Source organism: Eschrichtius robustus, chromosome 7 (assembly GCF_028021215.1).
Source record: "Eschrichtius robustus isolate mEscRob2 chromosome 7, mEscRob2.pri, whole genome shotgun sequence".
Classification (NCBI taxonomy): domain Eukaryota; kingdom Metazoa; phylum Chordata; class Mammalia; order Artiodactyla; family Eschrichtiidae; genus Eschrichtius; species Eschrichtius robustus.
Window position 1 is genome coordinate 119660278 of NC_090830.1, and position 23395 is coordinate 119683672.

General features: G+C 46.4%; 1 protein-coding gene across 1 annotated transcript in view; it reads left to right on the plus strand.

Moving 5' to 3' along the window:
- The first annotated feature begins 20146 nt into the window (after positions 1-20146).
- The window catches only part of MXI1 (MAX interactor 1, dimerization protein), an 84560-nt gene continuing 81311 nt past the window's right edge, over positions 20147-23395 (plus strand). The window contains exon 1 of the mRNA XM_068548527.1: positions 20147-20579. Within this exon, the coding sequence (XP_068404628.1) occupies positions 20318-20579 (262 nt within the window). The 5' untranslated portion in view covers positions 20147-20317. The remainder of the gene's footprint in view (positions 20580-23395) is intronic.

A 23395-nucleotide genomic window follows, 5' to 3' on the forward strand; every position in this document is an offset into this window, starting at 1 on the left:
CACATGCTGTTTCTTCCACTTGGAATGCCCTTTCCCCTTCCTTTGCCTGCCTGTTTGTTTGTCTGAACTCAGTATATGATCACCTCCCTAGAAGCCACCCCTGGCCACCAGTCCCCAGCATCAGATTTCCTATTCTGGGAGAATCTGCTCTCCAAAGATTCAGATGACATCTGCAACACTTACCACAACGGGTGGTAATTGTCACTTCGCTTCTCCACTCCCCCACTGGACTGTAAGCCCCCCGAGGGCAGAGAGCCCTGTGAGGTGAGCAGGAGCCCCTTCTGCGAAAGGGGAGCCAGAGCAAATGGCTCATCCCTCTCCATCTCCCCTATGGCCAGGTGAGACTTACCTGGCTTTGCCCAAAGCTCCTTTCCCTGCTTTTAGATGGAATAGAATGTAATCTTCAGGAAAAATAACAGAAGAAGTCTGGGCATGAAGAAAATAACAATAGTGCCCCGAAATTATATGGTGCTTTACCAATTACAGTGCTCTTTGTGGACTGTTGCAACTGATTCTCTTATAACAACACCGTGAAGTGGGCAGGTATTATAATTATTCTCGTTTCACAGAGAGGAAGCAAGAATAAGTGACCTGTCCAAGGTCACATAGGTGCGTGTAGCTGAGACTCAAACCCGGGTCTTCAATTCTGATTCCAGAACTCTTCTCACTGATATGGAAAGTGTCAGAGGTGGTTTCATAAAGTAAACTTGTCATAAGGCTCTTATGTCATCAAAGCACTGGAACTAGAGGGCTTAAGTTACCCCTACCTCAAAATTTTTGAAGAAGCCAATATAAAAAGATTTAAAATAATATATACAGGAAGAGCTTGCCTCTTCTGAAACTGATATTGGGTGAACGTTTTTTAGAAATATCCTCTAGTGAATTTTTATCTTAGAGCCAGAAGTTTTGGGCAGAATGAAAGAAAATGAAAGCGGTTCCCCAGCTGAGAGACCCGGCAAACACAAGTTTTCGAGTTAAAAAATTACATATTTATTTCAATCTTTAATTTCTCAAAATCTCCCTTCTCATTCATTGTCTTGTGCCCTCAGCCAAATATCACACTTAGACACTTTATTTTATCTTAAAAGATAAAACAGTATCAACCAACAAGCAAATACAAGAAACATCTTCCTTCAGCTCTATCTTCCCTTTCTGTCTTGACTTCTAGAAAGATCTTTCTCAAGTTCTTCACATCTCCTCTCAAGTCCACTATCCCTTCCACTCACTTCATTTGGTCCCTTTCTTTCTCCTGGACCATCAAGTCAGCCTCCTGACAGGTTTCCCCTATTTAGCCTCTCGGGACTTAGGCCCATCCTCCCCACTGCCCACCAAGATGAGCTCTCCAAAACCCACGTTGCAAACAGGGCTCCGTCCACAACTCAGCCAGGTCCAAGTCTCTGACATGGTTTAATTCAAAGGCCTGTGGTGGGCAGAATACAGGATACATCCTAAAATGTCTGCCTCCTAATCCCTGGGACCTGTGAATAAGTTACCTTACATGGCAAAAGGGACTTTGCAGAAGCTGGGGATCCTGAGATGGGAGAGTATCCTGGATTATCCAGCTGGACCCAATATAACCACAGGGGTTCCTATATATGAAAAAGGGAGGCAAGAGAGAGAGCCAAAGAGAAAATGACTTGAAGACGCTACACTTCTGGCTTTGAAGATGGAGAAAGGGGCTACAGGCCAAGAAATGTAGGCAGCCTCTAGAAGCTGGAAGAGTCAAGGAAATGGATTGCCCCCTAGAGCCCCCAGAAGAAACATAGTCCTGTGGGCACCTTGATTTTAGCCCAGTAAGATCATTTTAGATTTCGGACCTCGAGATCTGTAAGATAATAAATTTGTATTGTTTTAAGCCACTAAGTGCTAAGTGCAATAGGAAACTAAAACAGGGTCCTTCATAGTTTTTCCTGACCTACTTTGCCAACCTCATCTCCTGGTGATGCCCCCTTCCCACACCTGCCCAGCCTCTCAGCTCTCCAGTCACTCAGACTTCCCTCAAACGTGCCGTTCTCTTTCACACCTCTGTGCCTTTGCAAAGGCTGTTCCCTCTGACTCAAATGCTCTTCCCCTTTTGGTTGCTTGTGAATTTCCCCTTGTCCTTCAAGACTGATCTCAAGTGTTGTCTCTATGTGCAGCTGTTCCCTGCCCCATCAGGCTGGGCTAGCTGCACCCTCTCCCACCCACTGTGTGTCTATCTGCATTTGTTTGAGCCTCTGAGGTAGGTTCTATGCATTTTTGTCCATTTTGTTCACTGCCGTATGCTTTATACCTGGAGTAGGCTCTCAAGAAATACAGGTTAATGGCTGTGTCTTTCTTCCCTGATAGAACAGGGGATCCTGGCACCTAAACTTTTCCTTCTTTGTATCTCAAGCATCTAGTACAACGCCCGGTACCTGGTAACTCCTCAAATATAGTCTTAACTGACAAATTAATGGCAGTAAACCATGGTTTAAAAACAGATTGCTCTAAAGGCTCATCTGATTTCAGAGAAGTAAAACTTTGACTTCTCCCCTACTTCCTGGAAAAAGTGGACTCCTCCACATCAGGGTAGTACACAGAGCAGCTTGCTCGGCATCCTGTCACCTGTTCCAACTGATTGTGTGCTTACCATGTGCCTGTTGCTTCCACACACATTCTCTCACAGCTTCTGCAGAACACCCCTGCGTGGTCCATGTGGTTGTCACCCACCTTTACCCATGAAGCAACTGTGAAGTCAGCCTTGGAGGCTGAAATCCAATCCACATCTACTAACGCCAAAGCCATGACTCCTTCCACCCAGTCTTATTGCTTGTGGGATGACCCGCATTCACGTGGACTGTTCTCTCCCTCAAAGCTCTGCCCCCTGCCAACTTGCATGGGGGTAGGAGGAGGGAATAAAGGAGGCGATGAGGGGCTGTATTTAAATCACAGACTGTATTGGCAGCTGTGCTTGTGTGTGCACGGAATATCTTCAAGATATACCGGAGACCAAGTGACTGTGGTGACTGTCCAGGAGCAGGAGGGAGGCACCCTTTGTTTACTGGGTCGCCATGTGTCAAATACCATTTTAGGTACTGGGTATACATCAGTGGACAAGACAGACACCATACACACCCCTTTGAACTGTTTTAATTTATCCATGCATATATTCCCCTTTCAAATTAAAAGTAACCATTTAAATAACATAGAGGGGGGGAAATCACATTCATACCATTGAATACTATACACCTATTCAAAAAGATGGAAAGAACACCAAGATATATTTTTTATGTGAAAAATAATCACAATTTATACTATAAGATTTTTGTGCATGAAAAGTATACATCTACAAAACAATATATTTATGTTTGCACAAAAGAATGCAAATGTTTGAAGGAGAACCTGGAAGGATTGCGGCGAGCGATGGGCGGGTGTGATGAATGAGAATTGTACTTTTTACACTATTTGCTTCTGTGTCATTTCAAATGTGTTTATGTGTAAAAATATAGAACTTTTTAGATTAAAAAAGGACCCTGAGACCCTGAGGCCATAGGTGGTCTCAGAACACAGATCCCCGTGGAAGGGAGAGTCCATCGGCCCTTGAAGGCTGATCCAGCTGCAAGTTTGGACTAGCCTCCCAAATGGAGCCACGGCCTGAAAGCTCTCCCTTCTCTTCTCTGGAAATAGAGAAAGCCTGCTGGCTTTGGAAACTGATAGTGCTCTACCTGCAGATAAGACAGGAGCCCTCAGGACGGCTGAAGGGGTAGGAGGGCCATGGGCCCTGCCACAGTCACATTGTTGATGGTGTCACCCAGGCCCCCACTCCAGGAACTGGCAACTTTGACATGGAGGAAATTGCTGTCTTCTGTAGGAAAGAGGAGTTCTGTTTCAAGGACAAAAAGCCACTTGCCCTGACAAAATGCTTAATTAGGAGATAAGCCAGGGAGCAGTGGGAGGGGTATTGTTTGCCAGGGGTCCTGGGGAGAGAGTACACAGATGCTGTCCTGGCGTCCCATGGTCACTGCTTATCAGGGCTTTGCGGGCCACTGGAGAAGTGGTGTGTGAGCGATTGTGATCAGGGCTCTCCTGGCCCTGGGACAAGCCATCAGATCTATCCAGACCTCAGTTTATTCATCTGTAAACCAGTGACTGTACTCCCCAGTTCATCAGGGGTGGAGGAGATTAAGTGAGACTCTGCATTTCAAGTTCTCAGCACCATGCCAGACACCCAGTTTATCTGTGTTCAGTGGCTGGTGGGTGATGGCACTGTGATTACTATACAGACAGTTTTGCATAGTGGCTAAGAACGTGGGCTCTGGGGTCAGACCACCTGGGTCAGATTTCCAGCTCCCTCACTTACCAGCTGTGGGACTTGGTCAATCTCTTGACCTCTACGGGCCTTAATTTGCTTACCAGTAAAACAGGGATAATGCTAGCACCTACCTCATAGAGTTTGTTAAGATTAAGTAAGCTAATACCTGTTAAGCAATACGTGCCTGGCCCATGGTGGTCTGCACTTGGTACGTGTTAGGGACTATTAACAAGAACAATGATAATAAATGCAAGGCAAGCATGTCCTGAGGGCTCAAAGTCTGCTCTCTCACCAGACATTTTCCCATTGTCCAATCCTGCTAGGTTGCAAGAGACATGGAACAGGACATCCCTTCTCCCTGTTGCCAGGATGAATGACACAGAAGAAAGAGGTTTTACTCCACATCCCTGGCTGCCCTGCTGAAGAGTTGAGATCCAAGACCCCTACTTCCTTGGTTTCAGAACCAGTGCTCTTTTCTCTACATGTGGCTCAAAGGCAGCCTGGCCAATCAGGGACCTGGACCACGTGTCTACTTGGAGGAAGGATGGCAAGGTGCAGATCCTGTGTGGAATTTGAACAGATCCTGTGCCTTCTAGAGATGGCCTAGAAGGGGGTGCTGCCACCACTGAAGTTGGTGATCCTGGAAGTAGAGGTGGTATGTGTCTGTCCTGGTGGGTGGGCACCTTGAGAGACTTAGGCTCTGCTGTTTTTCTATTTATTTATTTTATTTTTTAAGTTTATTTATTTTTGGCTCCATTGGGTCTTCGTTGCTGCACGTGAGCTTTCTCTAGTTGGGGTGAGCGGGGGCTACTCTTGGTTGCGGTGAGCCGGCTTCTCATTGCGGTGGCTTCTCTTGTTGCGGAGCACGGGCTCTAGGCACACGGGCTTCAGTAGTTGTGGCGTGCAGGCTCAGTAGTTGTGGCTTGCGGGCTTAGTTGCTCCGCGGCATGAGGGATCTTCCCGGACCAGGGCTCGAACCCGTGTCCCCTGCACTGGCAGTCAGATTCTTAACCACTGTGCCACCAGGGAAGCCCTCTGCTGTTTTTTAATGGAATCACTCCTTCCCAAAAGGGGTGGAGACAGGGGTGCTGTCAGCAAACTGCCCTCCAACGTGGTGGGTAATAGTTGGGGACACCCCAAAAGTACCTCCTCTAATCTCTGAGTGCCAGCAGCAGATGTTACAGAGGCAGAGTCCATTAAAAGAGACACACCACCCTCCTAGACACCCACATCTAAAATGCAAATTGCCATGGAAAGGTCCGAAATTTGTCATTAGCCTAAACCTTTAGCATCAGTTAAGAACCAATCAGGAATTAGTTGGCAGCTCCTTGAAAATTAGAATGGCACCCAAGTGTTGGGGACTCTGCAGCTGCTTGTGTGTTGGGGAGAGGAGGTGGGACATTTTCATATACAGAGAAAGGGAGCAAATTAACTGCAGGACAATGTGACAAAACCTTTTTATAACCTTAAAAATGTGCAAACGTATACCCAGCTATTCCCTTCCAGGAAGGTATCCTAAGGAAATAATTAAGGATGTGCTAAGATTTTGCTCCAGGATGTTTATTGTAACATTGCTTACAGCAGCAAAAAATATTTGGAAACAATTTAAATGCATACCTTTGGGACGCTGGTTAAATAAATTATGGTACAGTCATACAGTGGAATATTGTGTAGCCATTAAAATATTGTAAAAGCATATTTATTGACCTGGAAAGATGTTCATGATTCACTATTGAGTGAAAAAGAGGTTACAAAACAGCCTGTTCAGTATGGTCTCATTTTTTATTAAAAAAAAAAGTATATATATATATATAAAATGTAGCTCGGGAGAATATTCTTTGCTAGAGGCACATGTGATATAGGACCTTATGCAGGAGGTTTCTGCATTATGATAATATACTTTTTCACTTGACATGCTTTGACTTTACCCTAGAGGGGAGGGTAGTACAAATTAAGGGCCTGAAGTGGGTAGAGTAGGTGTATTTGTGTGTATATATCAACCAAGGTATTATAAGTAGCAGCTGGGATTTGGATGGTTTTTATTATTTTTTTTCTCCTCTGTATTTTGTGTTAATTCTTTACTTATTTAAACTTTTTTAAGTTATTGGGGAAAAAAAAGGATTAAAAGAAATCCAAGCTAGATGGCTGGAGGACCACGAGAGTTGGGAGGGAGGAGAGGGGTGTTGAGAGAGCAACAGGCAAACCCCAGTTGCTTCCGAACCTCATCTGCAGTCTGGTCTCCCAAGGACAATGCCCATGACCTTACCTGGGCCCCTGGGACACATGCTACCAATTGCTGGGCCCTCTTTTCTTTAATCATGTTTCCTTAGGGCAATCGTGTAGACATGTGCTAGATTCTGTTTCTGGGCAGACACGGTCACCTCAGCCATACTGCCATGTGGCCCACTCATTTGACATAAAATATTCTGCACTTATGAATGGGGAACACAGTTGTGTCTTCCAAGGGTGGCTCTGATTCCTTTTTTTCCCCCTGACCTATTTTTTAAGTAAATATTTTACTTTAATATAATTATAGATCCTGTCTACCCTTTACCTGGTTTCTCCCAATGATAACATCTTACAAGAAACTTGTGAGTGTGTATATGTTTATAGTTATTTTTTCCCAGCTTTATTGAGATATAATTGACATATAACACTGTAAATTTAAGGCATATAGTGTGATGATTTGATATACATGTATATTGTGAAATGGTTGCCACAATCAGGTTGATTAACACATCATCACCTCACATAGTTACCTTTTTGTATGTATGTTTGGTAAGTACCTCTTAGATCTACTCTCAGCAACTTTCAAGTATGTAATACAGTATTATTAACTATAGTCACCATGCTGTACATTAGATCCCCAGAACTTATTCATTTTATAACTGGAAGTTTGCACTCTTTGACCACCTTCACCCATTTTCCCCAACCTTGCCTCTGGCAACCACCAATCTACTCTCTGTTTCTATGGGTTCAGGTGGTTGTTTTTTCTTTTTTTTAGATTCCACATGTAGTGAGATTATACAGTATCTGTGTTTCTCTGACTGACTTCTTTCACTTAGTATAAAGCTCTCAAGGTTCACTCATGTTGTTGCAGATAGCAGGATTCCCTTCCTTTTATGGCTGAGTAATATTCCATTATATATGCGTATATATCACATTTTCTTGATCCATTCATCTGTTGATGAACACTTAGGTTGTTTTCATGTCTTGGCTATTGCAAATAATGTTGAAATGAACATGGGGTGCAGATATCTCTTTGAGATAGTGATTTCATTTCCTTCAGATATGTACCAAGGAATAGAATTGCTAGATTCTATGGTAGTTCTATTTTTAATTTCTTAAGGAACTTCCATACCATTTTCTATAGTGGCTGTACCAATTTACATTTCCATCAACAGTGCACATGGATTCTCTTTTTTTCACATCCTCACCAGCACTTCTTATCTTTTTGATAGTAGCTGTTCTAAAAGGTGTGAGATGATATCTCATTGCAGCTTTGATTTGCATTTCCCTGACGATTAGTGATGTTGAGTACTTTTTAAGTACCTGTTGGTTATCTTCTTTGGAAAAATGTTTATTCAGGACATTTGCCCATTTTAAAATTAGATTAATTCTTTTTTTTTTTTTTTTTTTTGCTATTGAGATATATGAGTTCTTTATATATTTTGGATATTAATCCCTTACAGATATACAATTTGTAAATATATTCTCCTATTCTGTAGGTTGCCTTTTCATTTTGTTGATTGTTTCCTTTGTTATGGAGAAGTTTTTTAGTTTGATATAGTTCTACTTGTTTATTTTTGCTTTTGTTGCTTGCACTTTCGGTGTCATAGTCAAAAAAATCATTGCCAAGACCAAAGTCAAGGAACATTTTCCCTATGTTTTCTTCTAGGATTTTAATGTTTTTGGCTCTTACATGTAAGTCCTTAATCCATTTCAAGTTAATTTTTGTGAGTTGTATAAGATAGAGTTCATGCTAAGTGTTAATATCAAGCAGATGGAGTCAAAACTGTTTTAGCTATTCTAATTCACTTGCCTTTCCATATAAATTTTAGAATAATCTTGTTTATATCTACACTTTTCTCTGGCTGCTTTCAAGACTTTTTCTTTGTTTTTAGTTGTCAGAAGTTTAATAACAGTGTGTCTTGTCACAGATTTCTTTGGATTTATTGTCTTGGATTCACTCAGCTTCTTGAATCAGTAGTTTATGTCTTGACAAATTTGGGAAGTTCTCAAACATTATTTCTTCAAGTATTTTTTCAGCCTTGCCATCTTTCTCCCCTCCTTCTGGGATTTCAATGACTTTAATCTTAGACGATTTGCTATAGTCTCATGTTCTGAGGCTCTGTTCATTTTTCTTTTTTTTTAATTCTACTTACTCTCAGTTGTTCAGACTAGATGGTCTCTAGTCTATCTTCTAGATCACTGATTATTTCTCCTGTCCCCTCCACTTTGCTGTTGAGCCCATCCACTGAGCTTTTTACTTTGGTTACTGTACTTTTTAGTTCTAAAACTTCCATTTGGTTCTTTTTTAGATCTTTGATTTCTGTGCTGAGGCTTTCCATTTTTTAATTTGTTCCAAACATGTTTGTAATTGTTCCTTGAAATACTTTCATCATGGCTATTTTTCTGTTATCTAGGTGTTGGCATCCTTTGATTGTCTTTTTCCATTTGCTTTGAGATCTTCCTGGTTCTTGGAATGACGAATGATTTTTCTATTGAAACCTGGACGTTTTCATATTATAAGACTCTGCATCTTATTTAAACCTTCTGTTTCATGTGGCTTCCTCTGACACCGCTATGGCAGGAAAAGGGGGTGCCGCGCTGCCTTGTTACTGCTCGGTGCAGATAGAAGTCCAGGTTCCCCTCTCATCCCAATTGACACCTGACGAGGATGACCTTTTGTTAAGCTGTGCAGAGACAGAGTTCCCCATGTGATCTGCACTAACACAGTGGGGAAGGGCCCTCTTTACCAGCTGGTAGCAGTTAGAGTCCTGGCTCCCTGTTCTGCCTTCTCTGGGACCATTCTGGCAGGGGATGTTGGGGAGCCTTGTTACAGCCTGGATAGGGTGGAAGTCTAGTCTCCCCACTTGGCATTTACTGGTGTGGGTGTGGGTGGGGTCACAGTTTTTCTGCGGCGTTTGGCTGAAGCAGAGTGGTTATTATCTAAAAGTTTTTGTCTTCCTAGGCTGCCCCTTTCCTGATCATTTGGCTAGAGAGGACAGACTTTTGCTTGTCTGTTTTTTTTTTTTTTTTTTGTCTGCATTTGGCATTTCCAGGTTGCTGGCTTCTTCAATTCCAAGTCTGGGATAAATGAGGCAAAAATAAAACCCAGAGAATTCACCACTGTGTTGTTCCTTGGGTCCTGAGATCCCTAGCTGGTCTGTTTTTCTCTCTCTGCCTCTAAGAGTCTTCTTATGTTTGTTATATACATAATGCCCAAGGTTTTTAGTTGTGCTTAGTAGGAAGAATGAGAAGATTATGTCTACCTCATCTTCCTAGAAGTGGAAGTTCTTTCCTCCCTGTGTTTACTTACACCTCTTAGCAAAAGCAAAAACCCACTGAAATTTCAGTATCATGCTAACTTTTAGCATAACTTACCAACACTTTTAAGTGATCAAAGTCCTTTGCTAATAGACTATCTCCATGAGATATTTTGGGCCCATCTTTCCAAAGAGATGATCAGTCTTGAATTATGCAAGGATCCTCTCTGGGTAAATCTGTTATTAGAATAAAATTAACCCCATCGAAGGATGTTAACATTTTGATAGTTCAAAGGGGGGAGGTGGAGATAGTTTTATACCAGAATGTCTGCCTTATAAACACCAACATGACCAACAATTTGGTCTTCCTTCACCATGCCAAAACTCCAAATGGTTGCTGACAAGTTTCCCCCAAATTAATTATCTGCAACCCCTTCCAACCTTCTGGGTTTGATTTCCCACAGATATTGCCCAAATTCCTATTTTGTTTCTTTCAGCACAGCAATTTACCAAAACCAAATCAGGAACAAATCTCTGAATATTATTAATAAAGGAGGAGTTTCCTTTGAACTAGAGTCTTTTAAACTGTGTTTCCCAGAGATTTCCTGTGCAGCTTCAAAAGGAGTTCATGACCACTTTGATTAGGGCTTTATCTCCAGCGCTCATGGAGACAGGCGTGTTCTCAGACTATCCATCAGAGTGGATGTTAGCCAATTATGTCCCCTTGTAAAACAGTAACACAACCCCTCCTTGGGATCCACACTAATAAAGTGATCTTCTTCATCAGAGGTGAAAGTTGGCTGTTTCTCCAGCTCTGAGCCCTGTGGCAGGAAAACTTGGGGAAACCGAAGAGGACTTTTCTGTTGTTACTTGATTTATTTGTAGGTCCATCCTGATATTGAACACACATGGACAAAATGCTGTCTCTTGCAACCAGATTCTTCTATTGCACTATTATTTCAGTCATTTAGGGGTTTGGAGAAAGATGATGTGTGGGGGATGGCTAAGAGAGACAGATGGCCAGTGCAATTATCACTTGAGAAACAGGTTTGTCCTTCAAAAATGGCAACAGCAGTGGACTCTCAGTGGCAGGTGAACTTTGAAAAAGGATTAGTAAGGGATTACCTAAGAGAAAAAGAACAGGTGTATCCAGGGTGCTCCAGCTGGAGGGGGCACTTTAGCTTTTGAATGACACCCTCAAAGTCGCCCCTTCACATTTCAGGTCCATTTGCACCCGTGGACTTTGGCAGTGACCAGTGGTGATGAGTGTGGGATCATCTTTAAGAAGGGCAAAAGACAGAATACACACTGAAGTTTCCCTCCATTCTTCGAAGGGAAAACATAAAGGGGAGGTATGTTGAACTTTGTAGCAGAGTATATATGTACCTGAAGAGAAGGCAGGAAACCCACAACTCTCAGAGCTCTCTGCCCGGCATGAACCCTGAAGCTCCACTTCAGAACCCTGGGAACAAGTAGAAAAAGAACCTTAATTTTCTGAGGACAGTGGCTAGGGAGTCAAGGCCAGAATTTCTACAAGAGAGCTGATCACAGAGAATTATGGCTAGATGTGACCATCTGGCCTATATCCATTTTATAGAGAAAGAAACTAAGCCTTGAGAAGTGCAGTGACCTGCCCAAGACCATGACCAGTTAGTGACAAAGTCACAAGTGGAATTCAGGGAGTCAGGTCCCTTTTGTGTAATCTGCCCTTTCCCTTTTGCTATGAGTAATCCTCTCTTACAAGGCTTGGTCAAGGGCTCAAAGCCAGAAGGGTGACAACAAGAGGGTCTGAGCTCATGTTCTGACATGAGTCAGACTGGACAGTACTATAGTCACCTGTATGAGCCTCTTTTGCTGCCAAGCCTTGGGAGAGGAAGATCTGCAGGGGCACCTGGGAAAGGCAGCAGCAATGCAATAATAATAACAGCTACATATTGAATGCTTCCTCCGCGCTAGGCACTGTGCTAAGCACTTTACAGGCATTATATCATTTGATCCTCACAATAACTTTGTGAGGTAAGTATAATTATCACTTCCATTTTGCAGATGAAAAACCGAGGTTCAGAGAGGTTATGTAACTTGCCCAAGCTTATATACCTGAGTAAATGACAGAAACAGAATTTGAACCTATCTCTGCTTGGCTTTAAACCCCAGGCTTTTTATTTATTTATTTATTAAAAAAATTTTCATAAACAAAAATTTTTTTTAATTTTATTTTTGGCTGCATTGGGTCTTTGTTGCTGCGCGGGCTTTCTCTAGTGTGCAGGCTTCTCATTGCGGTGGCTTCTCTTGTTGCAGAGCACGGGCTATAGATGCGTGGGCTTCAGTAGTTATGGCTGGCGGGCTCCAGAGCACAGGCTCAGTAGTTGTGGCACACGGGCTTAGTTGCTCCACGGCATGTGGGATCTTCCTGGACCAGGGCTCATACCCATGTCCCCTGCATTGGCAGGTGGATTCTTAACCACTGCGCCACCAGGGAAGTCCCTCTCCACCACTTTCTGCTTGGGGGTTACCTACCCTGGGCCAAACCACATTTCCCGTCCTTTACCCTCCACAATATTAGGTCCCTTCTATCAGTGATTCTCAAGCCCAGCTGCACACAAGAATCACCTAGGGAACCTTTTAAAAATATTGGTATCTGAACCCCATTTCCAGAGATTCTAATTTTGATTTTTTTGTTTGTTTGTTTTTGGCCGCGCCGCGTGGCATGCAAGATCTTAGTTTCCCAGCCAGGGATCCAACCCGCGTCCCCTGAAGTGGAAGCGCGAAGTCCTAACCACTGGACCACCAGGGAATTCCCCAGAGATTCTAATTTAATTGACTAAGTTAAGCTCCCCAATTAAGTTGCCAGATAAAATACAAGACACTTGGTTAAATCTGAATTTCAGATGAACAATGAATAATTTTTAGCATAAGTATGTCCCCAAAATTGCATGGGCCCTACTTATACTAAAATATTATTTGTTGTTTATCTGAAATTCAAATTAAAGTGGGCATCCTGTATTCTCATTTGATAAATCTGGTAATCCTATCTCCAAGTCATTCTAATGCACAGGCCCAGGCTGAGAACCTCTTCCCTATGTGGTCAACAATCCTTCTAAGCGCACTTATGTGTTGTACTCAGCTTCACAACCTCTGGCACGGGCAGCAAATACATGTGTTTTCTTAGGGCCTTCTGTGGCACGGTGTCTGTCCTCTGGCTCAGCAGTGAGACTAATTGTGTAAAAGGGCAGATAGCTCATGAGAAGTTAGCTTGGGTGCCAAGGGGAGATGGGCAATGTCTGATAAATAACACTGAAGGTGCTGCCTACACCCTGAGTTGGTTCTGTGCAGAGTTCCTAGTAATTGAACAACGTGTATTGCAGTTATTTTACACAGGGCACTTGTTAGGCACTGCAGGGGACGCTGTGGAAGCTGCGGAAGAACTCACAGCCTGGGAAGGGAGAATCCAAGTTTCCTTTACTGGAGAAATTTTCGGTCTACAATCTAAAGAGGATTTGCAACAAGCACCTTGTTATGTACATAGGTGCAAGACTGCATAACCTTACACCCAACCCACATGGGCTGGACAGAACTGGATGAAGGTAAGTTGGTTATAAACAGGAAGAAGGACCATCCTGCTGTGCTCGACTGGAGACCAGGGAGCGCCCCAGCACTGCCACTTGCTTGCTGTGCCATCTGGGACAAGGCACTTATTTTCCCTCAGTCTCCATTTCTTCATCTGTAAAATGGGGGTGATGATAATAGCTCATGGAGTGATTATGAGGATGAAATAGAATGTGCTTGGAGAACGGGGCCTGGAATATTAGAAGCATTCTGTGAATACTAGCTCTTATACTTACAGTGTCTCAACATGGGACCCCATTACACATAAGTATAGTACACTCAAAAGCGCTCATGTCCAAAGGATGAAAAATTAAACTTACAAGATGAGAAGACATTTCCTTAGCATCAGTTCAGCCTAAGATTTGATAGAGTTCAGTTCTTCCAAGACTTTGAAAAATGAACCAGGAAATGGAGAAGAATTTCCCAATTCTAGCCTCCGTGTTTGGTACTTTCTACTCAATTCTACTTTAACAATGATGCAATTAAGAATCAAAAGTCTAAAGCAAATTCTTGCAACTATATGCCAACATGTTATTCTCATGTGCCTGCCTGTCTGGGATGGGTGTTTTTAGGGTGTAGTTATATGGAAATAGCCTCTGATTACATTTCTGACTTTTCCAGGTAAGTCATAATTTTAGACAGTTGTTTTGACGTGACTCTTTGACAGGCCACACATATCTGTGAGATTTTCAGAACTCTGTGAATTAGAATAACATATGAAAATTTTTAAAAATTTAAGTATTCTGATACATAGTGTAATATGCCTTACTATGTGAAAACACTCAAAAGGTCAGTGTATGCAAACAAAAGTCAATTTCCAAGGTAAGCAAGAAGAGAGAAAAGGTTTCCAGTGAGGGCAAACCCTTCTTTACTCTCCTTTATGACTGTTTCTGCGATACGTAAAAAGATATAACAGTCCCTCTGTATGAATCCCTATTACTCTGGCTCCAACTTGGAGTTTACATTTCATTTTCTGAAAGATATGGGAGTAAAGGGTTTTGGGTGCATGTATGTGCCTATGTGTATACCTGCATGTATACCACTGGTCCTATGTCACATGTATACCTGGGTAAGAAATAAGTCCCATGAGGGTGGGAGTTTTGGCTCTTTGCTCACTGCTATGTCCCTGCACCTAGAAGAAGCCTGACACGTGGGAGACTATGTCTTCTGATGGAATGAATTAATCCATGTGTTGAGTATGTGCTCGTGCATCTATTATCCCTGATAAATATACCCACTTCAGTGCTCATCAACCTTTTCACCCAGAACTGAGCTCTGGGTCAGGAAAGGGAGAGGGCAACCTGCAGGCCTCAGTCAGGAGAGATGGAAAACGAAGTGAGAGAAAAAAGCCTTCAGAGGGGAGGAGAGCGTGGGTGGTGGACAGGTGTCCAGGCAGAAGGTCAGGAACTAGAAGCAACACCATTCTGGGCTGCTTCTTCCCTGTAGATTTTGTGTAGCCCCCAATGTGGGTGCTGATTCCCAGATTATTGAGTCTAGTGGTTCACAGACAGGGGTCCTGGTCCCCCAGACCTCTTTGAAGACAGAGCTGGGTCTCCTCCACCTGTCTTTTGTTTGTTTTCCAAAAAGAATATCAAAGGGAAGCAGGTATTTTTCCCAGAGATAAGGCAGATAGGGTGACCTAAAATGCCAGTTTCTTCACTTTTGGCTAGAATTTTACCAGCTCAGTGCGGTCATCTGGTTCTCCCATGCTGACCCCAAACCCCATAGGTAGTGACATCCCTGTCTGTGATTAATGAACACGGGGAAGATGAATTAATGATGCTTTTCAGAAAGGGAGAAAGAGGTAGACTGTGTGCCAGTGGAACTCTCCCATCTTGGGTGGGGACACTGACACTGCAGATGGTGATATTATTTCTCCAAAATTACACAACAGTGCAGTCGAACGGCTGGCCCCAAACTCTGGGGTCCTAACTCTTGCTCCCATCCTTTTGCCATTCTTTTAGTTTTCCCTGAAAATCTTCCAAGACTCTCTTAGCCCAATACTATCCTGACATGTGTACAACACAGTTTCCAAAGTTCCTTTATATATACCCTTTCAGCAAGGCAAACATTGTTCTTCACTACTGAGGCTCTGAGTGACTCACACAATCAATCAGCTCATCATCAGGAAGAAGATCCTTTGCCACCTGCATACTGCCTTTCCCTTCCATCTCCTGATGCCTAACATTTCACCATTAGAACTGTATTCCTTTAACTTAAGGCATTGGCCATCTTTTATTTCCAAATGCCCCTGGAAATGATCATATTTGAGCTAGTGTCAGACACTGGTACCTTAATGTACCTGAATTTAGAATCTTTGTTGAATTCATTTAAAAAAATATGGAGATGTTAAAGAAAAAAGAGGCCTGAAGGACTCCCCCAACCCCTCGCCCCAGGTTACACCTTAGAATAAGAAGACATGAAAAAGTAAGCTCTGTATGATTCCCACTTTGGTCTCAGGCCACTGCTTTCATTGCCTGGTGATTTTGGAAGATTCTCCAGTAGAGGCAATTTATTACCTTGGAGACCCATCTTGTCACCAGATATGTAGAACAATAAGAACATGGGAGAAGATGGCTGGGTTTCTGCACTTTTGGTGAAGGGAACCTCAACCATCTGGCTCAGTGGGTTTCTGGCTTCTCTACAGAGGCAGCATTTTGATATTTAAACCTTAAAGTGAGTGACTCAGGAATAGTTTTGCAGACAGTGTCAAATGTCTCTTTTTGCCATGCTGGAGCAAGGAAGCCATGAAGGGCCAGCACCAAGTTCTGGCCAGGCAAGGGAAGGTCATTGATCCCTTTGACCCTCCTGGCCTAAGCCTCTCTTCTGTGTCACGCTTGTGCCATGCTAGGTGCCAGGGGCTGGGGATGCTGGGGAAGCGAGGTGTGCTCCCTGCCCTCGATGAGCTCATAGTCTAATGAACCCTGTAAGTACTGGGCGTTGTATAGGAGAAGCCCAGGAGCTGGCTGAGACAGGAAGGGCCTGCCAACCTCAGAGGTCCAGGAGAAGGGCAGAGTCCAGAAGAGCAGAGATAATGCCCAGGAGCAGGTGACGTCCGGGTGAGCTCCCATGTAGGACGGAGGCTCTTTATCCTCTGCCCATGTCTACACCCGCTGGTGAGTGTGGGGTTGGGGGTGGGGGCATGGGGAGCGGTTGAAGGAGACCTGGTCAGCACTTTTAAGTGGGAGCCAGTGCGAGCAGGCAGAGTCCCACAGTTCTCCTAGTTCCTGCCGTTCTGCTTGTGCCTCATCAGTCCCTAACCCCCAACTCCTGGGCTTTCCTTGAAGTCACTTCTTTCTTCTAAAACATGAAGGCAAGATAAAGGCTCCCAAGGAGAGAAGGAGCCCCGAGCCAGCTCCTCAGATCATTACCGGACAATGCCTTTCCAAAGGGAAAGATGCCCAGGAAAAATTTGGCTAGGAAAACTCTGAGGATTAGGACTCAAGTGACAATGCAGGGGACAGAAGATCTCTTGATGGTGTTTACCAAGCCTGAGTGCAAAGACCACAGGTCAAAGACCGGAGGAGAACCGGAGGGGTTGTGCTGACAAGGTCCGAGGGAAAGCGAGATGTTGGAGGGTAGACTTAGGCAGAAAGGGCTGGTGAGGGGAGCACAGGTAAGGAGGAAGGGCAAGGCTAAGGAGCCCAGGAGAGCCAAAGTGGTCCAGGAAGGGGAAGGGCATCCCATATAAATGCAGGATGGGGAGGTCTGGGGGCAACTCATATCATAGCCTCAGTAATTAACCAGCTTGTGTACCTGAAGACATAATTACAGGCAAAACAACTCCTTTGATGTAAGAGTGTAGTGTAGTCTGGGGGAAAGGAGGGGCAAAAAAAAGAAAGAGTGATTTTGCTTTAATATGGAAACAAGACTGATGGAAAAATATTACCAAACAGGCAAACAGGCCAAATAAAGAAACAGAAGGTTGAGAAACCGAGACCAGACTGAGTGGGCACTCAAGACATCTAGGGCCCTTGGGAGCATCATGGCTGGCCTGGTCAGGCACTGCAAAAATTCACTGCTTTCCTTTCATAGAGTTCACATGTTCTTATCAGGCTGGTCGCCTTCTCATCCTCTACCTGTTCTCTGCAGAAATTCTCAGCAAGTTTCCAAAGAGACCTGTTTATTTATGGAGTCAAAGCCCCAGAGAAAGAGGTGCAGAGGGTTTGAATGGCTCCTCCTGGGAAGCAAAGGTAATCAAGAATAGAGCTGAGCTTGTAACCCAGCATCCTGGATGCCTGTCCCAGGATATAACTTCTGAAACACCACCCTTTCTGTTGGGGCCAGCTTTATTAGAGAAATCTGTTAATTGGGGGTTGGTGAGGGAGGAGGGATGCTAACATGATTTAACACTTGGTGGACTTTGAAAAAAATAAGGAAGGACCTTTGAGCTTTAGCGCATTCATCGTTCCACAGACACGTTACCAAAATGAATACATGCAACTATACTGTATGTGACACTCTGGGGCACAATAGCATAGACTTTGTGAAACAAAAAGGCATTTCTCCTGCTTCCAATGTGTCTCTTGTGGTGCCATTGTCTGATGCTAAGAAGTCACATAATAACAAAAAACAATGCCCCTATGATGGGGGGGGAAGACTTGATTTGGCACCAGCAGTGGTGTTTTCCATGGGAATGATGGCGGGGGCTGTGGCTGACTGTGGGAATAGTGCAAATCAGCACTTTTTTGTAGATTTTCTTCAAGCCATTGTTTGTTTTGGCTTTGGTCAGATCCGTGGCCCAGCTTGAAGATTCCCACTGGTCTTTCTGAAGCTTGCAGACCTATGAGAGATGAAACAGGGATAAATTAATAATGACAAAACACCCTACCTCCACCCTGGCACTCATGTGTGGGGTGTGCCTATCTTGGTGCGTGTGTATATACATACATGCAGGTCACAGTACTGCATATGTGCACATTTGGCCCATGCCTCCACCGGGGAATTAAAGAGAGACCAAGGTTTTCTCCGGGCTTAGGTGGTTCGTCATCTCACTATCATCTTTCATCTAGGGCAAGGGAGAGCAGTTTTTGCAAAATGGCATTGGAAAAAACTTGTTTGAAACTTGTTTGTACTTCCTAAAGTCCTTAGACGTTTATAGACTTTTAAGCATGAGTAACTCAGATTGTGGTTCCAATAGAACAAATAGTAAGTAATTGTTCTGATGATGGAAGTAATTTACCTCACAGCTTTTAGGAGCTTCTCCTCTACCCTAGCCAAAGGATGCAGAGATCAATCAAGATGGAAAATGAGCAGAGTATGTGCAGTATGATTATATTATGATCCCAAATGTGAATCTATTGGCTTTAAAATGCCAAATACTGATTGTTCCTGTCATATCAGCAGCAGGTTATTATAGACTACAAATACACAAGACTTTGGTGAGGGTGTGTGTATTCTGTTTTACATAGTGAGTGTTTTTACAAAGAAATGTACTTTCATTTTTTCAAAAAGTTTCCATTTCCAGGAAAAGTCTTCCTGACAAATGTGTGTGAAGCTGACTCTAAGCAGGGTGGCTGGGTTGCGCAGCTCCAGGGGCCAGCGTTCACTGTGTCTTCTAGGCAAATGGTTTCCCTGGAGGAAAACTCCAGGTGACCTCGCAAGTTGACAATATTTAGGTGGGCTTATTGCAGATATGTTTTCCAACAAAGTGCAGAAGAGTCTTGTTTCCTGCAACTTATTTCCCCCCTTAGCTGCAGGTAGGGGACTCAGGCTCTTGTCTGGGTCTATACTGGAAGCAAAAGATCTTACTATGGGCCAGGCAGTGTACTAAGTGCAGATATAATTTAATCAGCACACGAATCTTATCAGAGGTTTCATGGATGGGGAAACTGAGGCCAAGGGCAGTTATAGGACTCGCCCAGGCACACATGCAGTCTGTATGCAGCAGAACTGGGACTTGAATCCTTCTCTATGGCACTCCCAAAGGGCCCTGACTCCCACCATCCTTCCCGGGCCTGGAGACCATCCACGGTTCCTGCAGACTCTCACTGGGTCTGCAGTAGCAGTGAAACAATGTCAACTGGGGCAGGGGTCTTCAGAACCAAAAGGTGGAATTCAGCTGGGGTAGGGGTGGGAGGTTCCTGGGCTGCCACTTCTGCCTTTCTGTCAAATAAAAGAGAGCCAGGTGTGGAGGCACCCTACTGTGAGCTTTGCACAGCTGGACTATGGCTGGGAAGAGGAGTGTGGGGAGAGATGCTTACACCTCCTCCCTCTTCCTGGAAAATAACTTTGCATTCGAAGGGAGAAGGAAAGAGTGAGTAAATCTGTAACTGGGATTTGGTGGCCTGGGGATTTCATTTGGCCCCGTGAAGGCAGATGCCCGTGCGTCTGTGAGTGAGTGAGTGAGTGTGCGTGCATTGGGGGAAGAGAACTTGAGGTCATATATGACGATATTTTGGATTGGGCTTTTATTTTTTAAGTCATAGCAGCTCCCATTTGTTGGAAACCTACTATGTGCCAGGCATTGCTATTACTTTTATGTGAAGAAAAAAATAGCTTAGTAGTTTGTTTTTATGCCGGTGCGCTCAGAGCCTTCGAGTATTTTTTTCCATTCGTGTTTAAATCCTACGCTCTACAATGTGGTAAGATTTGGGGAGAGTCGGGGAAGTGTGCGGGGACGGGCAGGGGGCGGTCCCTGCCTCGCTTGTCTCCACCTTTTATTTTGACCGGTCCGATGGCGACCGGCTCGCACTAGGACCCAGGCGCCAGAGCGCCTCCGTCTGTCCTGTAGGTTCATTCAATCTCCCATACACACAGACCCACTGCGAGACGGACACACACTCACACTCAGACACACAACTGCACGCAGCGAGGCTCGGGAAGTCAGGTCGCCTCCTCGCCTCGGCGCCTTCTTCGCTCCAGCCAGCCGGTTCTCCCCTGGGGCCCGGAGCTCGGCCGGGCGGCGCAGCCCCAAAACAGGACGAGCTCGGCGGACCCCGGTTCCTCCATGGGCAAACGCGGGCGGCCGCGCAAGGAGGCGCGCTGCGAGGGTGCGGGGCTGGCCCCCGCCGCGCCCCCGGCCGTGACCGCGCCCCAGCCCCCGGCCCAGCCAGAGGAGCTCGCGGGGGCCAAGCTCAGGTGCCCCTTCTCGGACATTTTCAACACCAGCGAGAACTCGATGGAGAAGCACATCAACACTTTTCTGCAGAACGTGCAGATTCTGCTCGAGGCCGCCAGCTACCTGGAGCAGATCGAGAAAGAAAACAAAAGTAAGTTTGGGGGCGCTGGCTCCTCCTCAGCGCCCGGCTCTTTCTTCCTCGCCCATTTGGGCGACCCCTGTCGCCTGCTTGACCCCCCTCCCCCAACACACACACATCCAGCCCTCGGCAGTAAAGCCGATGACACCGGAGAAAGGACACGCACGCACAAAGCTGCTAAAGATGTAACAAAGACGAGCGGGGGGAAGGGGGGAGCCTGTCGGTGCGTCCGTCTGTCCGTCTCCCAGAGGCTGGCAGGACCGCTGGGCCGAGGAGCGGGGGAGTGTTGTTGTTTGCTGACAACTGAGCCGAGAGCTCATCTCTTCGAGGTCGCCTTTCTTCCTTTTTTTTTTTCCGGAGCCTTCTCGGGCAGACAAGTGTTGTTTTTCTGTCGCTCGTTCCTGGGTGGGGTGGGGATTAGAAGCCGAAAGTTGGAAACTGTAGGCAGAGCTCAGCGGTTCCAGAAAGAAAACACACAGACACACACGACAACGATAACACCAACAACCAAACAGCCCTCCGCGGCGTGGGCTCGGGCTGGCTCGGCTCTGCTTCTCCCTCCTGTCTACTTTGCTTTTTCCTCTCCTCTCGCAGCAAGGCTGGGCTCAGGCCATCGCGTCCACGGATACAGTCCTCCTGCGCCTCTGGTGCCCTGTGGTTTCCTCACCGCCCCCCCCCCCCCAAAAGAAACAGGCCGGCAAAGCCAAGCACCGCCAGCAGCTCGCCCCGGACCCGCCGTCCTGCGCCCGGGAAACTTGGCGAGGGGGACGCAGCCAGAAGGAAACTTTGGGATCTCGCAGGAAACAATAGTTATGGAAGAAGGTGTAGGCTGTTATGTTCGGTTTTTTTATTTTCCGGGATCCGGCTCCCGAGTGAGCGCGCTGGGCGAGGAAGGCAAATGCCTTCCTCGTGGATTTCTACTGTTCCCCCCCCACCCCAGATTCAGGTGGAGAGCGATGCTTTGAGGGGGGGGGTGCTGGGAGCCCCACCCCGGCCTGGCCTCCTTTTTGTATTTGTTTGTTTCATTTTTGCCTCTAGCAACTAGGTCCCCCCATCCTCCCCAGGCAGTCGCTCAGCGCCGTTAACGGGGGCACGCGTGTGCGGCGTTTCCAGCAAGGTCCTCACAAATAATAGCTGCGAGAAGGGGGAAGGGGCCGAGGAATATAGACCGACAGAGTAGAGAAAAGCAGGCTGTTTTATCTGTCCGAACAAGTAGGAAGATCAATGAGATGAGAGAGAGAGAGGAGGAGAGAGAGAGAGAAAGAAAGGAAGAAAGAAAGAAAGAAAGAAAGAAAGAAAGGGTCCGATTGCAACGTGTCAGATCTTGCAACCTACTCCCCCCTCCCCCAAACACAACAACAACCCTCAAACACAAAAACACCTTAGCTGACCGACACCCCAGGCCTTCGGGGTTAAAGTAACCGTGTGATGGCAGCGAAATCCTGCAGTAGCTTAAGGCAAAAACAAGGATTTTTGTAGCGTGGTCGGTAGTGCGTTCTTTTCTTTCCTGTTTTCTCAGAGTGCCTGGGTTGCGAGAAAGGCGCATCGTCGGCCGTGTAGCTGAATGTTTGCGATTATTCACGGGGTTTTGCGTGGGGGGGGGGCAGTGTGCATTCGTCAGTAGGGTAGTTTCTGAAAAGCCAGAGCTGGTGGGGAGGTGGGGGAAGACGTGGTTTTGTTTGGTGTGTTCGCTTTTGTTGGAGGGGGGAGGGGCGTGATTTCTTACGCTATCCCCCGCCCGGGTGCCCTGTTCCCCTGAGTCTGTCCCGTGGCGTCGGCTCTGGCCGGGGGTGCACCCAAAGAGGGCACCTTGGCAGTGTGTGGCAAACCTGGTTGGCCCCCTCCGCCCCCCTCTACAGAAGGGTGTACTAAACAGGCTGCTGGAGCTTCCACCGCATCCCTCGCCCTCCGCCCCTCGCACTCGCAGACAATCGGAGACCTCTGCTCCCCACCTCGCCGCCCCCACCCTCGCTCCCCCGGCCGCCTCGGCCGCCGCCACCTCCTTGTTTACCGGTGCCGGGGCTCTGGCGTGGCCACCAGTCACGTAAGCAGAGGGCCGGGCGCGCTGGGCCGGGCTGCCCCGCACCGGGCGGGCCAGCGGCAGCGGAGCCAGGCTCCCGAGACCGTGGAAGCCAAGGGGCTTCCTCCTGGTCCCTTTCCCGAGGCGTCCGCGCTTCAAGACCCCGAAAGGGGCTCGGGAACCTGGGCGCCCCAATCGAAGTCAACTTCGTGTGCGTAATCAGCCCCTCGGCCCCGCTGCCCCCCTCCTTCGGCCGGCTCCCCGCGGGAGTATTTTTAGCTCTCTTGCCTCTTTTCGCAGCCGCTGTTTGGCTCAGCATGACGTGATGCCAGCGGCCCCCAGATTTCCCCGAGAGCGGGAACTCCGCTCTAGGCTCTCGCCCCCTCCCCAACAGCTCACGCAGGCGAGGGTGACCTCCAGCAAACTATGGGGCGACCATCCGCAGGGCCCTCTATTATCTCCCCTTAAAATTGGAGCGGCCCACGGAGGCCACTTTATTTTCCCCACTCTCGCCCCACCTCCCGCCCAGTCTCGGTCTCCTGGTACGGAAAACAGCGGGCCCTACATCTGCCTCATTTTATTGGGGGTGCTTCTTCGCGCTGGCGGCGCTCGCCGTTGTTTTCTGCTCGCTGCACACAATGCCCGCGCGTCACGGCGGCCCGCGTGTGCACAGCAATAACGCGAGTCGGGGGGCGGGTCGTGCGTGCGTCGGGTTCGGGCACTGAGGGTCCCTCCGCGCGCGCAGGACTTGTTTTGCTTCAGAGCCCCGCTTTCCGAAATGCTTACATCATTCGGTCGTGGGGGGAGG